Raw genomic sequence first — 27,029 nt, 5'->3', positions numbered from 1 at the left:
ATGTCATTTTCTTCTTAGGTGAAGGGTTACTGAACTAGGTTATATATTAGGTGATAATATACATTCTATCACTTACCCTTAAAGTCTAAATATGAAAATATATGTGATGTCTGATTTGCACCATCATGATGCTCCCAAGGTTGTGATTCTCGAAAATAATGATGTTGCAACATCCTGGATGGTCAATTCCAGAAAAAGGGAGCTGAAGCTTCGAATCGCCTTGATCAGGTGGCAAACTCAAAATCAAATGAAAATAAGTTGTGCATATGGACAAGAAAAGGGTTAATACATGATTCAGTGGAGTTGCCACTGACCTATTTTGTCTCTAGGTGAGGTTAGAACACTTATTAAAAATATATTTCTAGTTCATTGGTCTCCAAGTTACACCTAGGTACAAGGAAAGTAGCGGTCAATCATTTGTATCACTAGATAGAGCTCGAGAGTATGGTTATACGAAGGAAAGGTACTAGCATCCCTTCACACCGTCCAACAAATAGTACTCGATTAGTCAAAGATTACCTTTAAAATCAACCAATTAAGACTTACATTCTTTCATTTTATTTGATTACCAAACCCTTAAATAATGGATAGCCCCCACAAAAGATAGAAAATAGCATCACTTCAAGTTCTCCAAAGATGTGAAAAAGGCATACAATGTCCAATGATCCCCATAAGGGTAAATTGTTTATTGTGTTTTCGCCATTTTAAATGTCTTATTTACTTGACCTTTAGATATTGGGAGGTCTTGCACAAGAACAAAACCCTCCTCACCTCCAATTTCTTAAAGACATACAAAAGTATAACCCTCAAGACCAGAGGAAGGTTTATTTTGGATTTAGTTTTTTCCATTGCAAAATAGAACAGTAGCAGCACAAGCAAACACAATTATAAGGAACCATGCATACAGTCACCCATGCAAGCATACAAATAGGCACATATGAAAGGAGTATACTAAAATCGGAGAGCTTAATAGAATCACTATTGAGCCAGCTCAAAGTGATTCTTTTAGATTCTCCGCCCCTCAAGAGATGATCGACGTACGATTACATAACCTCATTTTTTAAACTCATCCTTATAGGAGTCTGCACGCACACACACAAGCACCCACATGCATAGAAAACGATAGCCATGCAATCAAGCATCAAGTAAGATCATACAATGGAAAGTCATCCAAAATTTAAATCATGCAAGAAAAAGGCCAAAAAGGTGGGGATGGTCTTAGAATTATTCCTAAATTTTTCGCTATTTTTAGATTCCCCCCCCCCCCTTTTTTTTTTTTGCAATTTTCAATGATTTTTAATGAATTACTCCAAAATTTTCTTTTTTAAAAAAATTTTTAAATTTTTTTAAATTTTTTTGGATTGTACAACTCCCAAAAAGGTCCTAAATTTTTTGAAAATTTTCAAAAATTTATAATGATTTTTATTGAATTTTATCGAATTATAGTGAATTTTAAAATATTTTTGAGAAAAATAAAATAAAATAAAAAAGAAAACGGGTCAACCCGGTGAAACCGAGTCAACCCAATTCAATGTTGGGTTGTTGACACGTGGTAAGTGCTATGTGTCAGTTAAGTGCATGTCCCCATACCCACTCTTTCCTTCGCATGCAAGCCAAGCCACCCCCACACCTCCAAAGCTACCATGGAGTAGGCCAACTGCCACCACTTCTCACGGTAGCCTCCCTTGACCGCTACCTCATTGCCAATGGTCCTTGCCAAAGCTTCGGCTACTCTCACTCATCTCTCTCTCTCCCTTCTTCTTTTTCTTCTTCTTCTTCTCCTTCTTCTTCTTCTTCTTTCTCTTGTTCTCCTCAATTTCTTTTAATATGCCTACTCTCCATAGCTCCCTTATTACAACTCTCTCTCTCTTATCTCTTTCCCTCGCTTCTTCCTTCTCTCTCCTCTTTTTCTCTCTATCTTTTCTTTCTCTCTCCTTGATTCTCTCTCTCTCTCTCTCTCTCTCTCTCTCTCTCTCTCTCTATTGATCTTCTCTTCTATTTTTTTATTTTAGCCTCTACAATCTCTTTCCTCATGGTACTCTCTCTCTCTCCTTAATTCTCTCTAGCATTCTTTTTTTCATGCTCTTTTTCTCTCCTATTCTATTTGAATCTCTCTCTCTCTCTCTCTCTCTCTCTCTCTCTCTCTCTCTCTCTCTCCCATTCCTTTCTCTAGTTTTCTTTCTTTTGTTCTCCTCTATCTTTTCGGCTTCTTCTTGTTGGAAATGTTTCAAATTATAGCAGTTTGGGTTCTTTATTTTGTAGATTAACGGCATGAGTTTTTTTTCTTAGTGTTAATAATCAACTATTTTTTTGTTTAATGTCTTTGAACAACTAGATATTAATGGTGGTATTTTAATGGTCAAATACCATTAATTTGATGCAATAATCGACTGGAAGTTACTCCTCTATACAACCTATAAAAAGGCTATCTCCAGCCCTTTCCAAAACACAACCAAAGAAACATATCTTTTTTCTTTCTTACATATTTTTTCTCTCCATTATCCAGTAGTATTCTTTAGTAGATATCCTATTATTATTTTCTTCTCTATCATCTTATTCTTATTTCTTTTCCTTCCTCTATGTTAGGTAATCATATACTATACCTCCTAAAGCTTTGGAGTTTGTGAGTGCACACAAACCCAAGCCTAACGTAGTAATCCTGAAGACTATGCACACTGTGACTATTTGCACTAAGAGATTTTTTCTGTAGTGTGAAATCGGTTTTAAGAACAATAGTCCTACCATGCCTCAACTTCTCTTTTTATAATTGTCTCACTAATTTAATTTCAGTTATTATTTTTATTACATCTTAATTCTTACAATCTAAAATCGAAATGGCTACCTTCAATCCTACACCGAAGAAACTACTAGTTGATTTTGCCCATGTGGAATCTTTTTATAGGACCAACTATAAGCGTTGGAAAGAAAAAAAAAATTTTTATTTTGCCTTGAAAACACTATTCTATGTTCTTAAAACTCCTCGACCTCAACTAGAAGGATATAAAAACCACATCATATTAAAGTGGGAGGAAGATAATGAGAGGTGCAAGAACGACATTCTCAATACTTTGACAAATGAGCTTTATGATGTTTACTTCAAGTATGACACTGCCAATGTAATATGGGAAATCTTCGACAAGAGTTACTTCACAGAAGACCTTGGAACCAAGAAATTTTCTGGCATCAAATTCCTATGCTACAAGATGACAGATGAAAAAATAGTAAATCTCCAAATTCAAGAATTTCAAAAAAATTTTGCACGATATGCATACAACGTGAATAGAAGTAGATGATGTATTTCAGACAGCTTCCCTAATTGATAAGTTGCCACCATACTAAATGATACTAAGGGAACTTTGATGCACAATAAGAAGGATATGAACTTAGAACAACTTATCGTCTACTTGAGGATAGAAGAAGCTAAGAGAAAAATGGCTATTCAAAATATATGATGAAGTAATGCGAAAGGGAAACTTGGTGGAAGATGACCTAGAGAAATCTTGGTGGAACTTCAAAACTGGGGAACAAGTTGGGGGAAGCTATAGCAACAGAAGAATGAACACATCAAAGGAAACAACCAAACCAACAATCGATTACACAACCAAATCAACAATTGATGAGACAATCCAATTAGCAACCATTTTGACAATTGACTAAGATAAAACTCCAACATAAAGAAGACATGAGGAAACTGCTATGTTTGTCATAAACCTGGACATCATGCACCTCAGTGTAGGTTTCACCAGAGGGGTGGTAGTAGTATTAGTAGTAGTAGTAGTAGTACTAATAATAATAATAATAATAATATTATTATTATTATTATAATAATAATAAACCCCAAGCCAATGTAGTAGAAGATGAGGTGATCTCTATTGTGGTATTCGAGGTGAATCTTGTGGAAAATCCACATGACTCGGTAGTGGATACTGGTGCCGATAAACATATATGCAATGATTGTGATCTTTTCAACATATGTAAAAAGGATGATGGGGAATCAATATTTATGGGTAATGTGCTCAATCCTCACATTTGCTAGGAAAGGACATTATGAACCTTTCACCTCTGGAGAAGACCTTAAGATTGACTAATGTATATCATGTAAAAGATATTAGGAGAAACTTTGTTTCTAGATCCATCCTCAATAAGGTTGGTATTAAGCTAGTTTTTGAGTCAAAAAAATTGATTTTGAATCGTAAAGATGTCTTCTTAAATAAGTGTTACTATAATAATGGGTTGTTTGTGTTGACTGTTATTAATAGTGTGAATAAAAATGTTTGTGCTTCTGCTTTATTTGATTCTTTAGATCTTTGGCATGATAGATTAGGACATATAAATATTGCTTCTATTAAAAGAATCAGGAATTTAGGTCTAATATTAAGGTTAGCTAATTCTAACAAATAAAAATGTTAAATTTGTGTATAAGGTAAATTTATTGGAAAACCTTTTAAATCTGTGGCAACTAGAAGGTACACAATTATTAGAACTCATCCATAGTGATTTAGGGGATTTTAAAAATCAAATGAGTAGAGGTGGAAAAAAATATTACATAACCTTTGTTGATGACTCTCAAGATATTAAGGTCAAAAAATGAAGCTAAAGATGCTTTTATTAAGTTTAAAATAGAAGTGGAAAATCAAGAAGATAGGAAAATTAAAAGTTTAAGAATTGACTAAGGAGGAGAATACAAATCAAAATTTTTAAGTGAATTTTGTGAACAAAATGGAATAATACATGAAGTAACAACTCCTTATACGTACACCTGAATAGAATGATATAACTGAAGGGAAAAATAGAACATTGAAAGATATGATAAATGTAATATTAGTAAGTTCAAGTTTGCCTTCTAATATGTGGGGAGAAGCTATTCTATCTGCTAATTATATACTCAACAAAATACGACCTAAGAAAAGTGATAAAACATCTTATGAGTTATGGAATGGCTATAAACACAATCTAAAATATTTGAAAGTGTGGGGGGTGTTTAGCTAAAGTAGGTTTGCAAGAAATAATGAAAGGGAAAATTGGTCCTAAAACTAGTAACAGTGTATTTATAGGATATGCTCAAAATAGTGTTACAACCGAATATAACGATAGAAGCACGAGATGTAGAATTTTTTATGTTAGCACCGGAGGAGTCCATGGGTGGGCTTGATACAAAGGAGTGAACACCAACTTGATCCAAAAGTTTAAGCCTATTGGGTCTTAGGCCCAACCATGTATATAAGCACCCATCATCCACTCAAATTTTCCAATGTGAGACAAATTCAAAGTGGAATTCTCAACAATCTCTCCCCCTTACTTGTGAGTTCTAATTGCTCCCATTCGAGCAGAAACCATCTCCCTTATGGGAACAAGCCCAATTCCCCAACAATTGGTCAAGTGGGCCATACCACTGGCGCCTTAGGTGCGTCGGATTGCATTCCACGTGCCTTTGAACCAATCCTAGGTCTAACATATTGACCCTATTCGGATTCATCCCAAGCCTAGACGATCCTTATTGGCGTCGGCCATACACTTGGTCCTCTAACTGTTAGCACGTTAGAAGAATTAACTTCACGTCTCAACTTTTTACGATGACGCTTACCTAGAGTTACAAACCGTAGACTCTAATACCACTTGTTAGCACCGGAGGAGTACATGGGTGGGCTTGATAGACATGGGTGAACACCAACTTGACCCAAAACCTTAAGTCTATTGGGTCTTGGGCCCAACCATGTATATAAACACCCAATATCCACTCAAATTTTCTAATATGGGACAAACTCACAAGTGGAATTCTCAACAATCTCCCCTTAACTAAAATATTTCTTACCTCAAAATTTGAAATGAAAGACTTGGGACAAGTAGACATAATAGGTATAAGAGTTACACATAAGCATAAGGGTATTTTTTTTTTATCCCAATCACGTTATTTATGCGAAAAAAAAATTGAAACTTTTTTATCTTATTGACTGCATACCTATTAAAATATCTTATGATGCTAGCTTGCAATTAAATAAAATAAAGGCGATCATGTTGCTAAGGTTAAGTATAGATTTTAATTGAATTATACATGTCCATACATTGTATTTGCAGTATGTAGACTATACAATCATAATCTTGGGCATGATCATTGGATAGCACTAAAAAGGGCGTTGAAATATCTTAAGGTTACTATAAATTATGAACTATTTGTGGATTCCCTACAATTGTAGAAGCATTTTCTGATGTTAGTTGGATATCAAACACAAATGATATCAAGTCTACGTGTGGTAATGTTTTTACTTTAATTGGTGCTGCTATTTCTTGGAAATCCAAGAAATAGACATGCATAGCAAAGTCTACTATGGAGGTAGAGTTTGTAACTCTAGAAAAAAATAGCTTGGTAATTAAGGAATATGTTGACAGATATTCCGTTGTGGGTTAAACCAATACCAGTTCTATCCATACGTTGTGATTGCCTAGTAGCAATAGCTCGAGCAAATAATAAGACCTATAATTGCAAGAGTAGACATATACGCCTAAGACATAATATAGTAAGAGAATTAATCTCACTTGGAGTGATCATTTTGAGATATGTGAGATCAAAGAGAAATTTAGCAGATCCTTTGACAAATGGACTAGTTAGAAAACTAGTAGAAGAAACATCAATGGGGATGGGTCTTAAGCTCTTAACATAAATTACTAATGATGGCAACCAAACCTATGTGATTGAAGATCCTACGAATTAGGTTCAATGGATAATGATTAACAAGTTATTTATTAGTTTGTTGAGCACCTTTTTTTTTTATTTTGCTTATCCCTATGATGTTGGAATAATGCAACTACAACGTTTGTGAGGATGAGCTTATCTCTTAATGATTCCATAGCCTTTGTTAGGTGGTGTGTTTAGTTGTAGGTTATAAACTTGATGTATTCACCTATATAAGTGTGCAGGGCCGGCCTGACCTTAAGGCAGTTGAGGTGCTTGCCTAAGGCAGTTGACTTTCCCACTATCAAGTAAATAAAATTGTATTTTAAAATGTAAAGAAAATGCAATTTAATTCTTTCTTTTTCAAGTAAATTTTGGGGCCCCCAAAATTTTTTTTTAAATATAATAATGTTAACTTTATTTATGATTCTCTCTTCCCATACGTTGACTTTCCCATTATTAAGTGAATGAAATACAAGTTAAATATAAAATTTTACTTAGTGATTTTGCAACTTAAAAAGTTAGAAAAATTAATTTTAAATAAAAATAAAAATTAAACAAAATATTAAGGCCCCTAATTAAATCATTCGTCTAAGGCCCCATATTGTGAAGAGCCGGTTTTGTAAGTGTGGAAGTGGGGCCATTTCCTATGAAAGTTTACTGGGCTAAATTTTTCTAGAGCATTCATGAAAATCTAGGTATGGTGCATGACCTATTCGTACCAACCCGTAGGAGCCTTGTATTTAGAAATGTCATGTGAGTTGTGTATTTTTAGAGTTACGCTAAAAAGAGGTTGGTTCAAGATTTTAAAAATTCACTAAGCTCTTACAGCTCATAACACACATTTTCTAAGTTCAATTCAAACTAAAAAGTATTAACACCCTTTGCATGACTTTTCATGGTTAACCAAACATTGCTTTAGTTCTATTTTTTTCCTCATAATTTGAAACATGTGGGGGATTGTTGGAGATGTTTCAAATTCTACCTATTTTTGGTTCTTTGTTTTGTGGATTAATTAATGGAAGCAATTTTTTTTTTCTTGGTGTTATATTTCAGCTATTTTTTTTGTTTAATATCTTCCAACAGCTAGATATTAATGGTGGTGTTTGAATAGCTCAATACATTAATTGGCTGTGATAATTAGCTAGAAGTTACTCCTCTATGCAACCTATAAAAAGGCTATCTCTAGCCATTTCCAAAACACAATCAAAGAAACATATCTCTTTTCTTTCGTACATATTTTTTCTCTCCATCATCTAGCAGTAGTCTCTTGTAAATATCCTGTTATTATTTTCTTTTCTATCATCTTATTCTTGATTTTTTTATCCTTCCTCTACATTGGGCAACTGTATACTAAAGCTCCTAAAGCTATGGAGTTTGTGAGTGCACACAAACTTGAGCCTAACTAAGTAAACCTGGAGACAGTACACACTTTTGACTATTTGTACAGAGGGATTTTCTCCATAGGCATGAAATTGGTTTTAAGGACAGCTGTCCTCCCACCCTCAGCTTCTCTTTCTGTAATTGTCTCATTAATTTAATTTAAATTATTATTTTTATTACATCGTAATTCTTACACCTTTTTCTCTCTTATTCTTTCTCTAGTTTTCTCTCCTCGATAGATCGATCTCTCTCTCTCTCTTCCATTCCTTCTCTTCTATTCTTTCTCTTCCATTTCATCAAACCAATGAACCGATCCCAGACCCACTGAAACTAAATTGTTCTTCAAAACAGAAATCTCAAGTGTCTCGAATTGAATTTTGAAACAAAAAGCACAGAATTTCACACATAAGCCTGATGGACTGAATTGAGTAGTCCAATTTCGTTCCATCAAGCATGCGTTACGTTTGAATCCAAGCAGAGTTTGCAATAATTAAACTATGATTTCGAAATTTGAACATTAACTAAACACTTAATCCATGCATGCAGTGAGACCATATTTTCAACGCAAATTAACTCCTGCTCCCCAAATCATGCTCAAGTCAAATCACAGATGCGATTGAAGAGAAACCTGGGCTTTACTTGTTCATTAATGGCCAACCTCTTCTGCTGTTTGATCTTCATAGAAAATATAGAAATTGTCTTAATATTTTTCCCATTTTGTAAAGATTTTTTAGATTACCATTTTGTTTGATCAAAAGCTAGCTGAGATCGTTTGATTCGAGAATCCTGCATGTAATAAATGAATAGGGGAATTGACGAATGCAGGGATACATAGATTCGAGCGTGATAATTGGTCAAGCTGGAAAATTCCAAGAGGAAACTGGACAGTACGGGAAAATAGTGCACATGAAATGTGGAGCTGAAAATAATTTCTTTCCGGACTTGGGAAAGACTGCGAGGGCAAACATAATCTTCTTCTGCTCTCCGAACAATCCAACGGGTCATGCAGCTTCACGCCAGCAGCTTCAACAGCTCGTGGATTTTGCCATGGCAAATGGGTCTATTATCATTTATGATTCTGCATATGCTGCTTATGTCTCCGACGACAGCCCCAGGTCGATCTTTGAAATTCCTGGTGCTACTCAGGTACCTTATAATTACGTGTACTTATATTTTTTTGCATGCTTACTGTTATATTTTGTTTGGTGAATAGGAAAGGAAAGTCTGCGAAAAAGGTACGACGGAAAAAATATACATGATATTAAGAAACTAAAATTTTTTATTAGCATCACGAGTTCCTAAAATTTAATTTTATTGAAGACGTGGACATTTCATTAGTTTATTGTTAGCCAACTGTAAAGCCTAGTGAAAAAAAAAAATTTATTTCTAATAAAATGATACTTTTACCCTTTCATTTTATTTTGATAAGATAGTTTAAGTAAATAATATTAATTTAATAAATTCAATTAAAAAAATTGGTCAACAAGCACAATATGTTTTAAAAATTAAACTTATAGATGATTCCAATACCCAATGATTTGTTGGCTCAATTAGTTGAGATAAGCATGATAACATAATTTAATTATGATTTTAAAAAAAATATAAAATATAGAAAATAAATAATACTAATAATTTTGAAAAATAACTTAGGTAATTATATTTTTCAGAATATTTGTTATATACATTTCATGCAAATCAAAAGGCTAAATATATTATTTAAAAAATAAAACATAGCTAAAGGACTAAATATATTATTTTAAAAATAGAACATACTTAAAAAAAAAATTAGCTTGGATCAGCCAATTAGTTGAATTGTGACTTGTTTTTCGAGTTTGGTTGAATATTATATTTAATAACATAATAACTTGAATAAAGTTAGGAAGAATCGGTGAATTGGTTCAAACAAAGGTCAACTATCCGGTTCTTAATTTTTAAAAATAAAATAAAATTAAAGATATAGAAAGTCGGTGAATAAATTTCTTTTACCATTCAATAAATTTTTTCAAAAGAAAAAAGGGTTTAATAATATTTGAATAAATATTTATTTTTTTTAAAATATTAATATAGAGAGCAAATATAGAAGAAAGTTTATTTATTTTATTTTATTTTATTTTATTTTTTTGAATTGTTAAATTATCACTTTACCTAAAAGTTTAAACTATTAGGTTGTAGATCAATAATTTAAACTTTAACACTCCCCTGCAAGTACAATCCGACAGTACATGAAAAGATAAACACACGACAAATAACACACATGATAATGATAATTTGACACAAATAAAGTCTTTATCGAAGCTTAATGTTAGTGCATCTTATTCAAAGGTTTGAAAAATGGTTTAGAATTTCATATTTTGAATTTAAATTTAGATAGAATTGAATATATATATATATATATAACTCAATATAATTTGATACTATATTTTATTAATATTTAAATAAATTTAAATTCAAAGTTTCAATTCCAAGCTTCCAAACATAGCCCTAAAACTGGAAACTAATGCAATTACACTTGACTTCCAACTATTATTACATAGGTGGCAATTGAGGTCTCATCATTTTCAAAATTCGCGGGTTTCACGGGCATTCGTCTAGGGTGGACAGCTGTACCAGAACAGTTACGTTATTCGAATGGGTTTCCCGTGATTAAGGATTTTGATCGCGTTGTGTGCACCTGCTTCAATGGCGCGTCTTCCATTGCTCAGGCTGGTGGTTTGGCTTGTCTCTCTCCAGAGGGTTACCAGGTTAATTACATAATTTTTGATTAATTTACTTTTTTTTTAAAACATAAGTAAAGGTTTGTTTAATTATGAAAAATATATATATATATATATATATAGTTTTTATTTTTATTTTCAATGAATTTTGAAACTAGCACCTTATTTTTTTAGTTTTCTAAAAAAATTGTATTCAAAGTGTAGAAATAAAAGTTTGTTTAGTTGCCAAAAAAAAAAAAAAAATTCTCTTTTTTTATGGAAAAACTATATAACAAATTTGGAATGTAGATATTTTTTTTTTTAAATTCCAACTTTTCTTTGAAAATATAGAAAATTGGAAAATAAAGTAGCATTTTTGTAATTATTTTAAAATTTTGAAATGGAAAAATAAAATTATTTCCGAAAAGTGATTAGTGTGAAGCTTTATATTGTTTTCAAATTTTTATTCAAATGTTACATATAAGAAATTAGAAATATAGAAAGCGAATTCCAACATTTCTTTACAAATATAGAAAATTGGGACTATCTAGAGGTTTTACATCAAAATTTTTTCTTAAGGCTTCATTCGATTGAATGATTTTATTCGAGAAAATATGAAAATAAAATATTATTTTTGTTGTATATTTAATACTAGAAAGAATAAAAATTTGTTCAAGCATAATGTAAATTAAAAAAAAAAATCAAAGGTTATATACTAGTATGAAAAATCAAATTTTGTTTATTAATTCAATATATATTTTATAATTTGAATTGATTTACTTTCATGTTTGCTTTGATAATAGTGAATGTGTTTTGCTATCATCCCACACAAAATTTTCTTCAAGACCTATTTGGAATTTAAAAAGTATAAGAAAAAAAAAAAAGAATCAATCAATCTTTTCATGTTTAGTTAATGAGAAAGGTGGCAATAAATAAAAAATATATAACAAATTAATCATTTATACATTACTAACATTTTATTTTTCTTAAGTTTTTATCATATTAAAACAAAGAAATTTCATTTTTTTTTTTTAGTAGAATATGATATATAGAGAAAATATAATTGAAAATTGATCTACTTTTTATTTTCGTTTCTTTTTCTTAAACAAAATTATTGTTTTAAACATGTCTATTTTTTTTTATTTCTTCAGATAAAATCCTTAGTTCTTTATTTGGATTTTGATGTACTCAATCAAAATCCTTTATTTAGATGAAGGATTTTAAGGAAAGAAATATAAAAAATAAAAGAAAATTTATTTTTTTATTACATTTTCTCTTTATTTCAAATATTAGTTTGAAAATTTGATCTAATATGATTCAAAAGTTAAAAAATTATTTTTTATGAAGTGTAACATTTAATTTTTGTTTATTAATTTGTTATATATTTTATTTTATTTCTCATTTAAAAAAAAAATAAAATTAGAGAAAAACATATTCTTTCTTCATTTTCTTATTTTCCCTTTTGCTAATGTTCTCTTAGCTTCAAGTTTGATCACCTTTTTTCTTTCCCCCTTTTTATTTTCTTTTCTTTTCCAGGCTGTGACTGCCATGGTAGATTACTACAAGGACAATGCCAAAATCATTGTGGACACCTTCAGATCACTTGGATTGAAGGTATATGGTGGGAAAAATGCACCTTATATATGGGTGCATTTTCCTGGAAAGAGGTCTTGGGATGTATTCACTGAGATTCTCGAGAAAACCCACATTGTCACAGTTCCAGGAAGGGGATTTGGTCCCAGTGGGGAGGAGTACATCAGGGTTAGTGCGTTTGGACACCGAGAATCCATATTAGAAGCTTCAGGGAGGCTCAAATTTTTATTTAATCAATATTAATGCATGTTTTCCATCAAATATTGTTGTATTTGCCTTAATGCTTAATTAGATTGAGCTGCTCTTTCTCTACTCCATAGTTGCTTCATATTAGTGTTCCTTCAGCAAGGATATATATGTGTATGTGTATATATGTATGTATGTATCTTCTTGACGGGATTTGGATTTTGTCAACTTTTTAAACTAAAGAAATTAAAGCGACTGGTTAATCCATCATACACAATTTTGATCTCAATTTCAATTAACCAATAATAATTTGTACAACAAAGAAGCTAGGTTGATATTTACTATGACATCAGTCTTGAATCCTATGATGCAAAAGATCAGAGTTAGACAAGAATGAACATTCTTATTCCAACTAGATTTACAGGAAGTCGCTTAGATTTTCATTGTATCTTTGAAAAGTTGATTGATCTCTATAATACTTACCTACTTATTATCGTAAATGGTATTAACTAAGGAATATTCATTAAGATCCTTGTAGCTTTTAGTTATCTTAATAGCTATAGTTACTAATATTTAGTTATATTGGGGGCATATTCTAATTGTGCCCAACTAGCATTTTCTCAATTGATCAATCGACCTTAAAAAAAAATTTTTGGAAAGAAGAAAAAGAAATGTTTTCCATGTTTTTCCTAACCAAACATCAAGAATAGTGTTTTCATGCTTTGTGACCAAGCTCTTGTAATAGGTTGCTTGATAATTTTTATTTCTTCATTAAATTTTGACAGACCTTTTGAATATATGACAAAGTTTAGACAAATGCAAAGGGAATGGAAAATGTAGCTAAAGGCACACAATACATGGAATTGAAATGCATTTTGAAGTACAACATGTCAACTGATTCCTTATTTGGTGAGAGACAAATGCCAACTTTTATTCCAATGTACAATCATTCACTTGAGGGGAGGGCCTTAGCCTTTTTTAGGTAGGCTAACACTTGATTCAATACATCATAGATTTCAGAGAATTTTGTTAGAATCATCCCATCCAATGCTCCCTTGACCAAGGGGTATAGTTCCTAGACTAATTTGTCGACTTGTTGAAGTATGGTATTTAATATATGGGGTCTTTCCTGAATGGCGTGGTAACTAAAATGACAATCTAGAGCTTGTCCTATGACTCCTCCTCATAGGCCTGACACAAAGATAGTTGCTCCTCTATGTGCACGATAATCCACTTCAACTCTTGCATGTGAACCTACTGAGTTGTTATCTCCTAACTTTTCTCAAAGACATTTGCCTTTGCCTCCCACAACTTGTTCCCTAAGCCTTGGTTCAAGTTTGAGAATTGGCAGATTTGCCTTTCTAAATCTTCTACTTTGGATGCCTTCTTCATAAGCTCAGCTCTCTAAGCTTCCCATTTATTGTTCTAACTCCCTATCTATTGGTTCTCGTTGGTTAGCTTGTCTACCTCAGCTTGAAGCTTCCTTTTGGATGCCTTGTATTTCATCTTTTTTATGGTGGTTTCCTCCTAAGTATTTTCTAAACCTATAACTACTTCTTCTAACTCAAAGATCAATCCTTGCTAGACTTCTACTTCTTCAGCTTCCCTCCTTAGCATCTTAAACATCTTCCTTCTTTATTGAGTCGATACACGTTCCCTTTCCATTCCTGGTGATAGTACTATTGCCTTGCCCAAAAATCTTCATAATAGTCCTCGAACTCGTCTAGGTGAGGCATATGCTTATTCAATTCGGTCTTAAGGCACATGGGACCTTATAGCCTCTGTCCTTATATTTTTGCCATGTAGGGTAGTCGAAGGAAGTACGAATAGTGGTACATTCATTCTACAAGATCTTAAGACTTAGCTAGGCCCTCTTTGCTTACTTAATGAAAAGTATGGCAATGCTTTCTCAATATTAGTAGTGAAACTAATGAAGTCTAATAGTTCGAGGTATGTACTAGAAGTTTCCAAGATCTCATAGAGCCAAGGCAGGTGCATAGTTAATGCATCCCCTTGCTCCAAATAATGTTACCCAAAGTAAATCTCCACATCAAAGAAGCATGGACCGTATGGGCATCCACTTTCCTAGCCACCTCAAAGTCTTCCTATCCAAACATTCTAAAACTATAGCTAGATCCACCCTCTAATTATTGATTGCACAATGAAGTAGTAGGTTCCTTTCTCCTATGAAAGCACTTTGGAAGAGGTGAGGTGCTACATGGCCTAGGAACCAAGAGTATAATAATTAGGTGTTGTTAGGGATTTATACTGAAGGGTATGCTTTATGTAATCAATTTCATTATTTATTAATAACTTCAGTTATTCCATTTTAATGAGAATCTTTGTGAGCAATATTTGCCTGACATTATTTATTTAATGATTATGCATGTGTGTCTTTTATTCTATATAGTAGGTGATCTTGTGTGTAGAGTACGACTTATACACAGAATATTAGATCATCAGTTCTTATAGAAAATAAGTTTATTATTCACGTTCTTAAATGAAATTGGGCACACCATCTGTATCGGGATTGATGATACCCCCTTGAGGAAACTTATAAGTTTTGATTGTCTCAAACCCTGCAGGTAGATTTTGAATCCGACACATCAAATAAGTTAAGTGGAAGGTCTCAGGGAATTAATATGTCAATTAATTAAATTGTTAGTAATTTAATTTAATAGACAGGTATCTGTAATCTTTACGTGGGGAGATAAATAAGCATTTAATAATAGGAGCTTAAAATTTAATTTAGAATATGACAGGGAGTGCAATTATAATTCTTTAGTGGTAGGAACTATAATTCATGTAATTAAGGATGAATTCAGGTTGGATTAGGAATTCTTAATTACGTGGGAAGCTTTAGTCATATTTGCCCAGAGGTCCTTGTTGTAGCCTATTTACAAGCGCTCCATTCTGCAGCTAGGGTAAGATGAGCGAACTCTCACAGAGGTAGATGTTTTCTTGAGAGAAGAAAACCCTACCAGCCACTTACAAGTCCACTCTCTCAGGATCAAGGCGTGTTCAAGGAATACAGTAGAAGATTGCTGGTTGTCTTTAAGAGCTCATTTTCGTACTTACAAATTTGAGATCAAACCAAACAGATCCCCAGGTATAATCCTAATCACGGAATTAGGGTTTACATGATTAGATTATTATTATTTTTTTGTTATCCGTATGCACTATAGCTGAATCTTAGGGCTATTCCACAAGTCCCTTCAAGTGCAACATAATAAGGCTCTATTACCTTTCTCCTGACAAAAGTTGAGTGACATGAGTGCCTTATAATTAATGATGATGGCGGAAACCAATGTAACCCTTTATGCTCCACCCATGCAAAGACCATGATAGCCTTGTGGTCAATAACATGGGTAGCTGAAGGCCACAAAGGTAAATATATACCCTGTGGTAGACCACCTGTCATCCAAGTCTCCGGTGTAGTTAGCATTACCCTACTACCAACAGATCACTTTATTGTGCACTAAACATAATGTTATACCCAGTCGTACCCCTCATGTAACTAAGAAACCACTTTATAGCATCTCAGTGCTGTCAACTTGGATTTGAGAAGAACTTACTCACCATGCTAACAACATGTGCTAGGCCTGGCCTTGTACATACCATGACATACATTAGACACCTCACTGCGCTAGCATAGGGGACCTTCAACATATCACAAACCACATCATCCATTCTTGGGCATTGGGCGGTAGAAATCCTGAAATGACTCGCCAAAGGTGTGCTCACTGGCTTAGCATTAGCCATGCCAAACCTCTCTAGCACCTTCTCCACATAGCCACCCTAAGATAACCATAGTCTCCTTGCAACTCTGTCCCTGTGAATCTCCATGCCAAGTATCTTTGGGTTGCACCCAAGTCTTTCATGTCGAACTCTTTTCCTAACAAAGTCTTCAAGCGATTTACCTTAATCATGTCTTTAGTAGCAATCAACATATCATCAACATACAGTAGTAGAAATATAATAGACCCATTCATACAATTCCTCACGATCCTACAATCATACTCACACCTCATATAGCAAAAATAGGTCATATAGGTATCCAACCTCTTGTACCACTGCCTCAAAGACTGCTTTAGCTCGTACAATGACTTCTTCAATTTGCAAACTAAGTGCTCTTGTCTACGTTGGCTAAACTCTTCTGGTTATGCTATGTAAATTAGCTCCTCCAGATCACCATAGAGGAACGCCATCTTTATGCCAATTTTCTTGAGATGCATATCATGTCATGCCTCAATCCCAACACTACCCTAATGGAAGTGTTTCTAACCACAGGAAATAAAATTTCATCATAATCTACTCCCTTCCTCTGAGAGTCTCCCTTTGCTACCAAGCTAACCTTGTGCTTCTCTTTTTCCCTTTATGAAATTACTTCCTTTTTCCCGTATACTTGCATCCAATTCCCACTTCCCAGTTAGAAGCCCTACCAAGTACAACGTCTGATTCTTATGCAATAACTCCATTTCCTCCACCATAGCGCCTATCGAGCTACCCTTCTCCTAGATGTGCATGGTCTCTTAAAAGGTTGTAGGATCCCCACTGTTGATGATAAGTGCATAAGACTCCAGATCGTCAAAACCATACATAGGGGTGGCCTAATGATGCGTCTGGGTCTGTCTGCAGTTATGCTATGACGTGGCTGCTGGTGATCCGAGCTGGAACTCCCTGTGAAATCTCCACCCTAAGTTTCTGACTTCACCTGTGCCACTGGTAGATCTCTCAAGCTAGGACTCCCTACATGTCTGCCCTATGTCTCTAACTTCACTTGAATTGCATGTTCGTTGCTGCTGTGATTTTCTGGCACCTATTTCTTTATTTCTTCTTGAGATGAGAAAACCATGTCCCTACTAACCACCACCTTGTTTGCCACTGGATCCCATAACTTGAAACCTTTTACATCTTTTTGATATCCCAGAAAGATGCACCATCTATACTTCGCATCAATCTTAGATCTCTCCTCATTGGGAATGTGTGTATAGGCTGGATACCAAATACTCTTAGTCCATAGTAGTCTACCTTGTCACTTGTCTACACCTCCTTAGAAACTTTCCTATTCTATGACGTCATTAATGATATGTTTGACAAGAGACACGCCATACTAATCGCCTCAACCCAGAAATTCCTGGTGAGCCCAGCATACAACCTTAGGCGCCGAACCTTTTCAGGTAGGGTTCGATTCATCCTCTCCACCACACCATTTTATTGGGGTATTTGGCACACGGTAAAATGCCTCCTTATGCCATACTGCTCACAGAATTCTTTGAAACCCGAGTTTGTGTACTCAGTTCCATTATCTGTCATAAGAACTTGATCTTTCTCCCGGTCTAGTTTTCCACCTTAGTTTTACACAGTTTAAACTTGGCAAACATCTTTAACTTGTGATGCTTGAAATAAACCAAGACCTTTCTTGAGTAGTCATCGATAAAACTCACAAAATACACATGTCCCACTCGTGATGCCACTCTTACCGATCCCCAAATGTTTGAATGAATGTAGTCTAGTACTTCCTCCATCTTGTGCGTGGCTGTCATGAACTGTACCCAATTCTGCTTCCCAAGCACACAATACTTGCAGAATTTCAGTTTACATTATTTTACCCCCTTTAGAAAATTTCTCTTGTGAAGTTCCTTCATTCCATGCTCACCCATATGCCCTAAACGCATATGCCACAGAATGGTACTATCAGACTCAGACTCTACAACTGTAGCTCCACCTACAACTGTGTACCCAGTAGTGTGTATATATTACCTAGCATTCTCTTCCCCTTCATCAAGGTCAAAACTCCCTTACCCACCTTCATTACCCCACCTTCAGACATGTAACTGAACTCGTTACAATCCAAGGTGCCTAACGAAACCAGATTCTTCCTCAACTCTAGTATGTGCCTCATATCACACAACATTCTCATTACACCATTATACATCCTGATTTTGAAATTCCCTATCCCAATCACTTTGCACACAACATCGTCCCTATTAGAATGGAACCAAAACTAACCAATCTGTATGTAGTGAACCAATCCTTATTGGGTGTTATATGATAAGAACACACTGAGTCCAAGATCCAAGAATCTGAGAACTCATCTGACCCCCATGAAACTGAGAGCATATCAACGTCACTTTTCCCAAAGTCTCCTTATTCTACTACATTCATCGTTATTGACGAACCTTCTTTGCTTTCAGAAACTCCCTTCCTTTTCTCCGGACACTCAAATTTTATATGCCCTCTTTTCCCGCACTTAAAACACCGCACATCCTTCTTCTTTATGTACTTGGACCAATCCCTATGGCTACTCGATCCACCCCAAAAACTGCTCCTCCACGATCCTGATTCAGCTTCGCCATGAGCCCTTCAACATGTGAACCCTCATCGCTGGCCTTATTCTTTTGGTGGAACCCCAGCTGTTGACCTTCTAGGTAATATCTCATTTTGATAATGATAAATATCTTGGTATCTTACTTGTGCCTTGAGTTTGTAAATAGGACCATACTTTGCACTCAAGGGTAAGGACACGGTGGAAGCCATAAAGATCTTAATGCTCACACCACAAGATGGCATTTGAAGAAGCAAAAGGAAATAAAGACCAATCTTTTACTCTTATAAATGCAATTTAAATTCGTCGGTCTGTAATAATGGTCTGTAATAGTTTGCATATCATGCATAATAGGTATTTATGCTCAAGATGCCTTAGAATGACCATAGGAACCATCACCCAAACTTAAATGTCATATGCTTATTCACATAAAATTGATGAAGCACAGAGGCCAAAATGAACTTAAATACACATTTTTAAGTGGTCTCGGTCGACCAAACCGTTGGTAGTATAAATGTCTCGGTTGACCAAACAGGTTAGAAGTCAACATGTTGACCTATCCTCATCTGACTGAACATGGTTTGAACATATTGCCCACGGTCAACCGAAGGTGAGATGTAACCTTTCTCATCTTCCTTAGTCGGCCGAACTAATAGTTCAAATTGAACTCAGCCGATCGAGTTCAATACTTGGCAAACTGAACCACTCATCAGGCAACTGAAACCATTAAGCCCTAAGGAAATTTCCTGGCTCAGCTAACTGGCCATTGGCAACGGTCAACCAAAATGGAAAATTGCGTAAGGGCCATTGTAATTGTTTAGGTGGCCAACCCTAGGCGTCGGGCGACCGAAACTCTTGGGTTGGAGTATTTTTACCGTAGATAAATGAGGTTAATTTTAATTAAACACCATATTTTTCCAAAAGGACCTCCGTGTCCCCAACGGTTATTTTTTTTATGGATGTTTATATATATTCTCTCATTTGTATTAATTAGTATCTGATTAGTGAAAACCATTAGCAAATACTCTCTAAAATCCTTTGTTCTCCCATTGCTTATATTTCCTCAATATTTTAAGAATTTTACTTATTCTCCTTACCCACTCATTTAAAAAATCCTCCTTGAGGAGAATTCTTGCTTATACTCCTAGCTTGCAATCTAATTGCAACTTGAAAGGGAGTCTAATCTCTTATTGTTGTGCATACATTCTTACATCATTCTTCATAGCTTAAACTCTCCCATATTTAAATTTGTTGAATATATTGATTTTTGAGAGTAGCTTAAAGTTTTTCCCATTGTATTTTACTCATAAATATTGGAGTGGAAAAATCTCTTCATTACTTGAGAACTTGCATCCTTATTGCAAGTTTCCTAAGCTTGCTTTGTGTTCTTGATAAAAATATTTTTAGCAAGCTTAAATCTTAATATCTATTGTGCTTGACATTTGAAAAATACTATTGTGACATTTGCTTAGAGTTGTAGAGATTCTTTGACTATTCATATTGAGAATATATTAACTGGAATCAAAGGTCTCACTTACTCAAACATATACATATAGATACATATATTATGGTGAGTTGATATACTAATTAAACCTAATCTCACTTGAGCGTAAATTAGTATTATTTGTGAGCGCATTGATTGTGCGTATTGGTACATACTTTCTTATTGGAAAAGCATTGATATTGTACACAAAAATCATTTGATTAGCTATTGTATTCCAGGCGTGGCCTGAGGGGGTGTTGATCTAGCCTATAAGGATCAGTTGTAAAGGTTGGGGTCAGCCTTGTTAATCTAACCTAGGGATCACCTCGCCCAATAAGGAGAGGTTTTGTAAATGGTGCTACTCCACCCGCAAATGAGCAAAGGTTTTAGTGGAAATTCTCCTGCTTGTTAGTTCAAGGCACGCGGGGACGTAGGCACTGTTGTCGAACCCCGATAACATTCAGGTGTTATCTCATATTCTCCTTGCTTTACTTTCTGGTTTTTACTTCTTGATGTATATATATATATTTGCTAAATTTGTTTTTGAATACATATTTGTGATTGATTGAGAATATCTGAAGTAAATGTTGACTCTACGAGTCCAATCCTATTTTGATAATGACAAATCACTTGGTATTTGATCAATGCATTGAGATTGTGAATAGGAACAATATTTAGCATGCACGTAAGGTTAGGAAGTCATAGAAGCCATGAAGATTAAAGCATACACAATTTGGCACAATCTAGGGAACTAAAAGGGTAGAAGAGCAAAGGTGCAAGCGTCAAGTTCAAGATCGTCATGGGCATGGGTATTTAGAAACGATTGTATTTGCATATTTTATATGATATAGCTAGAACCTCAAAATATACCCTACACATGCATCTCATGAAAATCTTATAAGGTTAAACATAGACTTAGAGACCTTATTTTGAACCCCGAAAAATGTTTGATAAGGGATCAAAGCAAGTGAGCAAAATTGATTTTGAAACTGAAAATAAAAATTTTGAAGTTGGTCTGCCCAGACGACTAAGGTGTACCCTCAAAAGTCTAAAGATGCAACCTTAGACAACTGAAGTTTTACTTCAGATGTCTGAAGAATTTCTTGAAAATACTGAAGAATAAGTTTAGTCATCTGAAGATTTAATTATTGAAACACAAAACAAGATGAACACCCTCAGACATTTGAACCCTTAGTTCAGTTGTCCAAGCTGGGACATTAGAAGAATGAACCTACAGTTCAATCATCTGACCCTATATCTAAACTATAATTTTTAGTGCGTTAAGGAATATCATATGTAAGAACTCAAACCGTGATATATGGAATAAATTAATAAAGAGAAGGGTTGAATTGTAAAATTGAGTAGGTTTCGTCGACGAAGCCAGACGTCGACGAAGGCCTTATGTTGTTTGGCAACAAAATGCCAGAGCTCATCGAAGAGGAGAAGCCGAGAGGTTTTGGGAATCCAAAAATCTCAAGCTTCATCGATGAACTGTCTTCAGTAACTCGTCGATGAAGATACCATCTCATTGACGAGGTTGGTCGAGTCAAAGGGCTATAAATATCAAATTTCATTACTTCTCAACTAAGAAATCTAAAATCCTCTCTCTCTCTCTCTCTGGATTTCTTCACCATACGATTCTAGAATCATCGATCCGACGTTACCATGACGATCAAGGAAGGATTCTCTTCAAGATTTGTGGAACGGATCTTCTTTTCGGGAATTTTCGGGTTTTGGCTCGAAATCGAGGTAAGGCTCAGTTTTCAGTTCTATTTTAGTAGTTGTGTAGGGAATATAATTGTGTGTATGTGTTGTTCTGTGGTTTATAGGTTTTGGAACTCGGTTTGCAGTTTAGGGGCTGTAGAGTTCGGGATAAGTCGTTTGGGGGAAGGTAAAAGGATTCTATTTATGTCGATTATTTTTGAAATCGGACTTGGTAGAACTGTGGTCCATGGTCCTATGTGTGTTTTGGTTACTCATTTGGAGAAATCTAACAGGTAAAATTATGGGTTTTTCATCTTACAGTTTTGGGGAAAAGGGGGCATTCGGTTGCATCTCTAGTTTTGTTGGAAAACCGTGAATATAGTGTGATATATATCATGTTATAGGGATGGTCGTGCCTTGACTTGTTTAAACTATATACTTTTTGAAAATCATGATTTTAGATTACCAAATGGGTGTGGTTTCTTTGGTTATATAAGCATGCATGGTTGTGTTTTGTTGAAATGCAATAGGAACGAGGTTCTAAATTGTTCCATGTACTGAAAAAGTGTCATGCTCTATATCTAAGGGTGTGAAATATCACTTGTCATGTTTGGCAAGAGTGTCCAGCTCAATATCCAAGGGTGTGAGCCTTAGATCCACCAGTTGTACCGGTACGATGCCATGGGAGCCTAGGGCTACGTTATGTGCCAGGGACGCCAAGTAATGTAGGCTCGCTTTGGGCAAAAGGGTGTGATGACACTGGGTTACTTGATCCTCTGTGTGTGCGTGAATACACTATACTGGAACTGTTTTGTGAAAATACTAGAATTGCATTGAACTGTGTATGTTTTATGTCATGATAACACTCTTAAGCCACACACCGATATAACCTAGATCTGCCTTACTGAGAGATGTCTCACCCCTATCGTACGTACATGTTTTTCAGGTCCTTCGAGTAACCGGAACTAGCGTCCCAGTGTTGGGCACGTAGTGGTTGGTGTACTGCAGGAAGTACTTGGGTAAGTACTAAAACTGTATCGGGTGGTCTTTTTTGGATATTTGGCTGACTCCTGGGTTTACATTTTGCATTATGGTACCTAGATTCCTTTTATATAGGCTCTCGTATGGTACAAGGTATATATTGAAAGACCCTTTTCCACTGTGTATCTGTGTTGTATATGAATGTGTATAGGGTGTACGGGAACCCCACGGGGTCGAACCCTCATTCATTATGATGTATCATTGGTGATTTGTATGATACAGGGACATGTTTGATTCCTTATTCACCCCTAGGTCCAATTACCGGGATCAAGGCGTGACAATTTGGTATCAGAGTTAACCAGGTTGTCAGGTCTTGTAGACTTGGTTTGGCATAGATGTGTGTACATACTAGAGTATAGGATGTTGGAAATGGGTAGAGTAGGTCGAGGGTTATTTTGTTGCTAGACCAGGACTTATTGGTGGTGTTCTTTATTTTTCTTGGAATAACGATTTCAGTAAAATCATGGCAAACCATTGATGATTTTCACGTCGGTGTGATGGGACAAACCTGGACCTGTTAGGTAGTAGTTAACATGATTAGTGATGGATAATTGTGTTAATTGTACGTGTTGTAGGAGTATTAATAGAATCCTATTTTATTTTTAGAATAGATCCCAAGGATAACAACCTGGAAAGTGGCTTCGAGGAGATGGCGAGTGATGAGTCTCCTTCGGTGCCTTGAGGATTGATGAGGCAAGTTATGTGGGAGATCGGGTGGAGTGTTAGGAGACGCAAACGTTCTCCTACTACTGCGGGGTGTACTATTGAGAGGTTCACAAGCATGCACCCTCCAAAATTCTCAGAAGGACATGACCCGTTGATAGCAGAGGACTGGGTTGAGAATATTAAGAGGATCTTGGAGGTCCTACACTACATGGATAGGCAGAGAGTCCTCTATGCTACCTTCCAACTGTCTGGGGAGGCAGGGCGATGGTGGACTGCATTGATTCTACTGGAGAAACAAAGAGTCGGTCCAGTGGAGATGACATGGAGCCATTTTAAGAAGGTGTTCTTTGACAAATATTTCCCGGCCTCCATACGTGACACTAAGGCGGATGAGTTTTCTGCTTTGACTCAAGGAAGTATGATGGTGCAGGGGTATGCTGCTTTGTATATAGAGCTATCCCGTTTCGTGTCATGCTTAATCTTAAATGAGTACGAGAAGACTCGAAGGTTTGAGAAGGATTGTTTGTAGCTGCACCATCCGAGAGTGTATCATTCTGTAGGAGGATGTTGGAAGACTACCCAGTGATAATTTAGGGGAAGTTGCTACCGGCGAATCTTGTGGTCTACGATATGTCGAGGTTTGATGTCATATTGGGGATGGATTAGCTATTTTCTAGTTATGATGTGATCGACTGTCATAAGAAGGTGGTAGTATTCAGACCTCTTGGGGAGCAAGAGTACGAGTTTTAGGATCGTGTGTGCGTTCGACGCCACAGGTTCTATCGGCACTACAGGCGAGGAGGTTACTTATGGGCGGATGTCATGGGTACCTAGCTTGCGTGAGGGAACCATCGCGGGATGAGTTGAGGCTCGAGGATATTCGAGTGGTTAGCGAGTTCCTAGATGTGTTTCCAGAAGATTTACCCTATTTACCTCCAGATCGTGAGGTGGAGTTCGCAATAAAGTTGCTACCTAGTAAGGCACCGATCTTTAAAGCTTCGTACCGGATGGCTCCAGCAGAACTTCAGGAATTGAAGGAGCATTTGTAGGAATTACTGGACAAGGGCTTCATTCGACCAAGTGTTTCCCCTTGGGGAGCCCCAGTTTTGTTTGTGAAGAAGAAGGACGGGTTGATGCGTATGTGTATTGATTACCGTGAGATTAACAAGGTGACTATGAAGAACCGACACCCATTGCCTTGTATTGATGATCTCTTTGACCAGCTACAAGGGACACAGGTCTTTTCAAAGATCGACCTACGGCCAGGGTATCATTAGGTGAGGGTTAGATTTGAGGATGTGACGAAGACTGCTTTTCGAACCAGATACGACCACTACGAGTTCTTGGTCATGCCTTTTGGGTTAACGAATGCTCCGGCAGTGTTCATGGATCTTATGAACAGGGTTTTCCATGAGTACTTGGACCTGTTTGTAGTGGTGTTTATTGATGATATTTTGGTATACTCGAGGAGTTTAGAAGAGTATGAAAATGATCTGAGGTTGGTATTACAGATTTTGCAGGAGAAGAAGTTGTATGCTAAATTGAAAAAGTGTGAGTTCTAGTTGAATCAGGTTGCATTTTTAGGCCATGTGGTGTCTAGGGATGGTATCTCAGTTGATCCTAGCAAGATTGAAGTTGTGGTCAACTAGGTGAGACCGAAAAGTGTGCAATAGATTCAGAGTTTTCTGGGACTGGCGGGTTATTATCGTCGGTTCGTGGAGGGATTCTCTAAGTTGTCTGGGCCTTTGACTCGATTGACTAGGAAGGGGGTAAAGTTTGAGTGGACCAATGGTTGCGAGCAGTGTTTTCAGTAGTTGAAGCATTGGCTGGCTACTACTCCAGTCTTGACCATTCCTTCTGGGGATAGCAGTTTTGTAATCTATAGCGATGTGTCTCTGAAAGGTTTGGGGTGTGAGCTTATGCAGCAGGGTAAGGTGATAGCATATGTTTCTCAACAGCTCAAGGAATACAAGAAGAATTACCCTATGCATGATCTGGAGTTAGCTGCTGTTGTATATGCACTAAAAATCTGGTGACACTACTTGTATTGTGTGCAATACGAGATTTTCACTGATCACAAAAGCCTCAGATACTTTTTCACACAGAAAGAGTTGAAAATGAGGCAGAGACTATGGCTTGAGCTGATCAAAGACTACAATTGCACCATCAATTATCACTCAGGGAAAGCTAATGTGGCAGCCGATGCGTTGAGTTGGAAGTTGAAACATGCGGCTATATCTACAGTTGTAGCTCAGCAACACATCAGAAGGGATCTAGAAGGCTTGGGTATAGAGTTGGTGCTTGGTGATCTTCAGGCTTTCCTTGCTAGTTTGGTGATCGAGCCGACTTTGTTTAAGCGTATTAAAGCCACGCACGCTAGTGATGCGGAGATAGTTGAGATTGTGGAGAAGGTATAGTAGGAGTTGGCTATAAAATTCAACATCTCTGAGGAAGGTGTGTTGAGGTTTGGAACTAGACTATGTGTTCCAAATGACAGTGAGGTTAGAAGGACGATTCTAGAGGAAGCGCATCGTTCTTTGTATATGTACATCCAGGTAGCACGAAGATGTATCAAGATTTGCGCGAGACCTTCTGGTGGAGTGGTATGGAAAGGCAGATTTCTCAGTTTGTGGAGCAGTGTCTGACGTGTCAATAGGTGAAGATTGAACATCAGAGGTCGGCAGGGCCATTATAGCCCTTAGCTATTCTAGAGTGGAAATGGGAGCATATTTCCATGGATTTTGTGATCGGATTGCCGCCAACACTTCACGGGCAGAATGCTATCGAGGTGATCTGGGACAAGTTGACAAAATTTGCTCACTTTTTACCAATGAAGCTTAACTACCCTTTGAGTAAGCTAGCAGACTTGTACATGCATGAAATAGTTAGAATGCACAGAGTGAATATATCCATTGTGTCAGATCAAGACCTGAGGTTTATCTCTCGATTCTGGACGAGCTTGTAGGAAAAACTAAAGACGAAGCTTACTTTTAGAACAGCGTTCCACCCCTAGACTGATGGACATTCGAAGAGAACAATACAGATCTTGAAAGATATGTTGCAAGCTTGTGTGTTAGACTTCGATGGTAGATGGATATAGTTTATGCCACTGGTAGAGTTCGCCTATAACAATAGCTTCCAGGTGAGTATCGGGATGGTACCGTTCGAGGCTCTATATGGTCGAAGGTGTTGATCTCCTCTATATTGGGATGAGGTTGGTGAATGTCAGGTGTTAGGACCTGAACTTGTATAGCAGGTGTCTAAGAAGGTGGGTTTGATCCA

The 27,029-nt window shown here is 36.0% G+C and overlaps 1 protein-coding gene across 1 annotated transcript in view; it reads left to right on the top strand.

Annotated features, from left to right (window-relative positions):
- LOC131162630 (probable LL-diaminopimelate aminotransferase, chloroplastic) overlaps positions 1 to 12,582 on the top strand; it is a 29,851-nt gene extending 17,269 nt beyond the window's left edge. The window contains exons 6-8 of the mRNA XM_058119238.1: positions 8,879 to 9,199; positions 10,588 to 10,794; positions 12,283 to 12,582. Of these exons, the coding sequence (XP_057975221.1) occupies positions 8,879 to 9,199; positions 10,588 to 10,794; positions 12,283 to 12,582 (828 nt within the window). The remainder of the gene's footprint in view (positions 1 to 8,878; positions 9,200 to 10,587; positions 10,795 to 12,282) is intronic.
- Positions 12,583 to 27,029: the final 14,447 nt, after the last annotated feature.

The sequence above is a fragment of the Malania oleifera genome, chromosome 8 (assembly GCF_029873635.1).
Source record: "Malania oleifera isolate guangnan ecotype guangnan chromosome 8, ASM2987363v1, whole genome shotgun sequence".
Taxonomy (NCBI): Eukaryota; Viridiplantae; Streptophyta; class Magnoliopsida; order Santalales; family Ximeniaceae; genus Malania; species Malania oleifera.
Note: the sequence above shows the minus strand (reverse complement) of the source record. Positions and strands in the feature narration are given on the sequence as shown.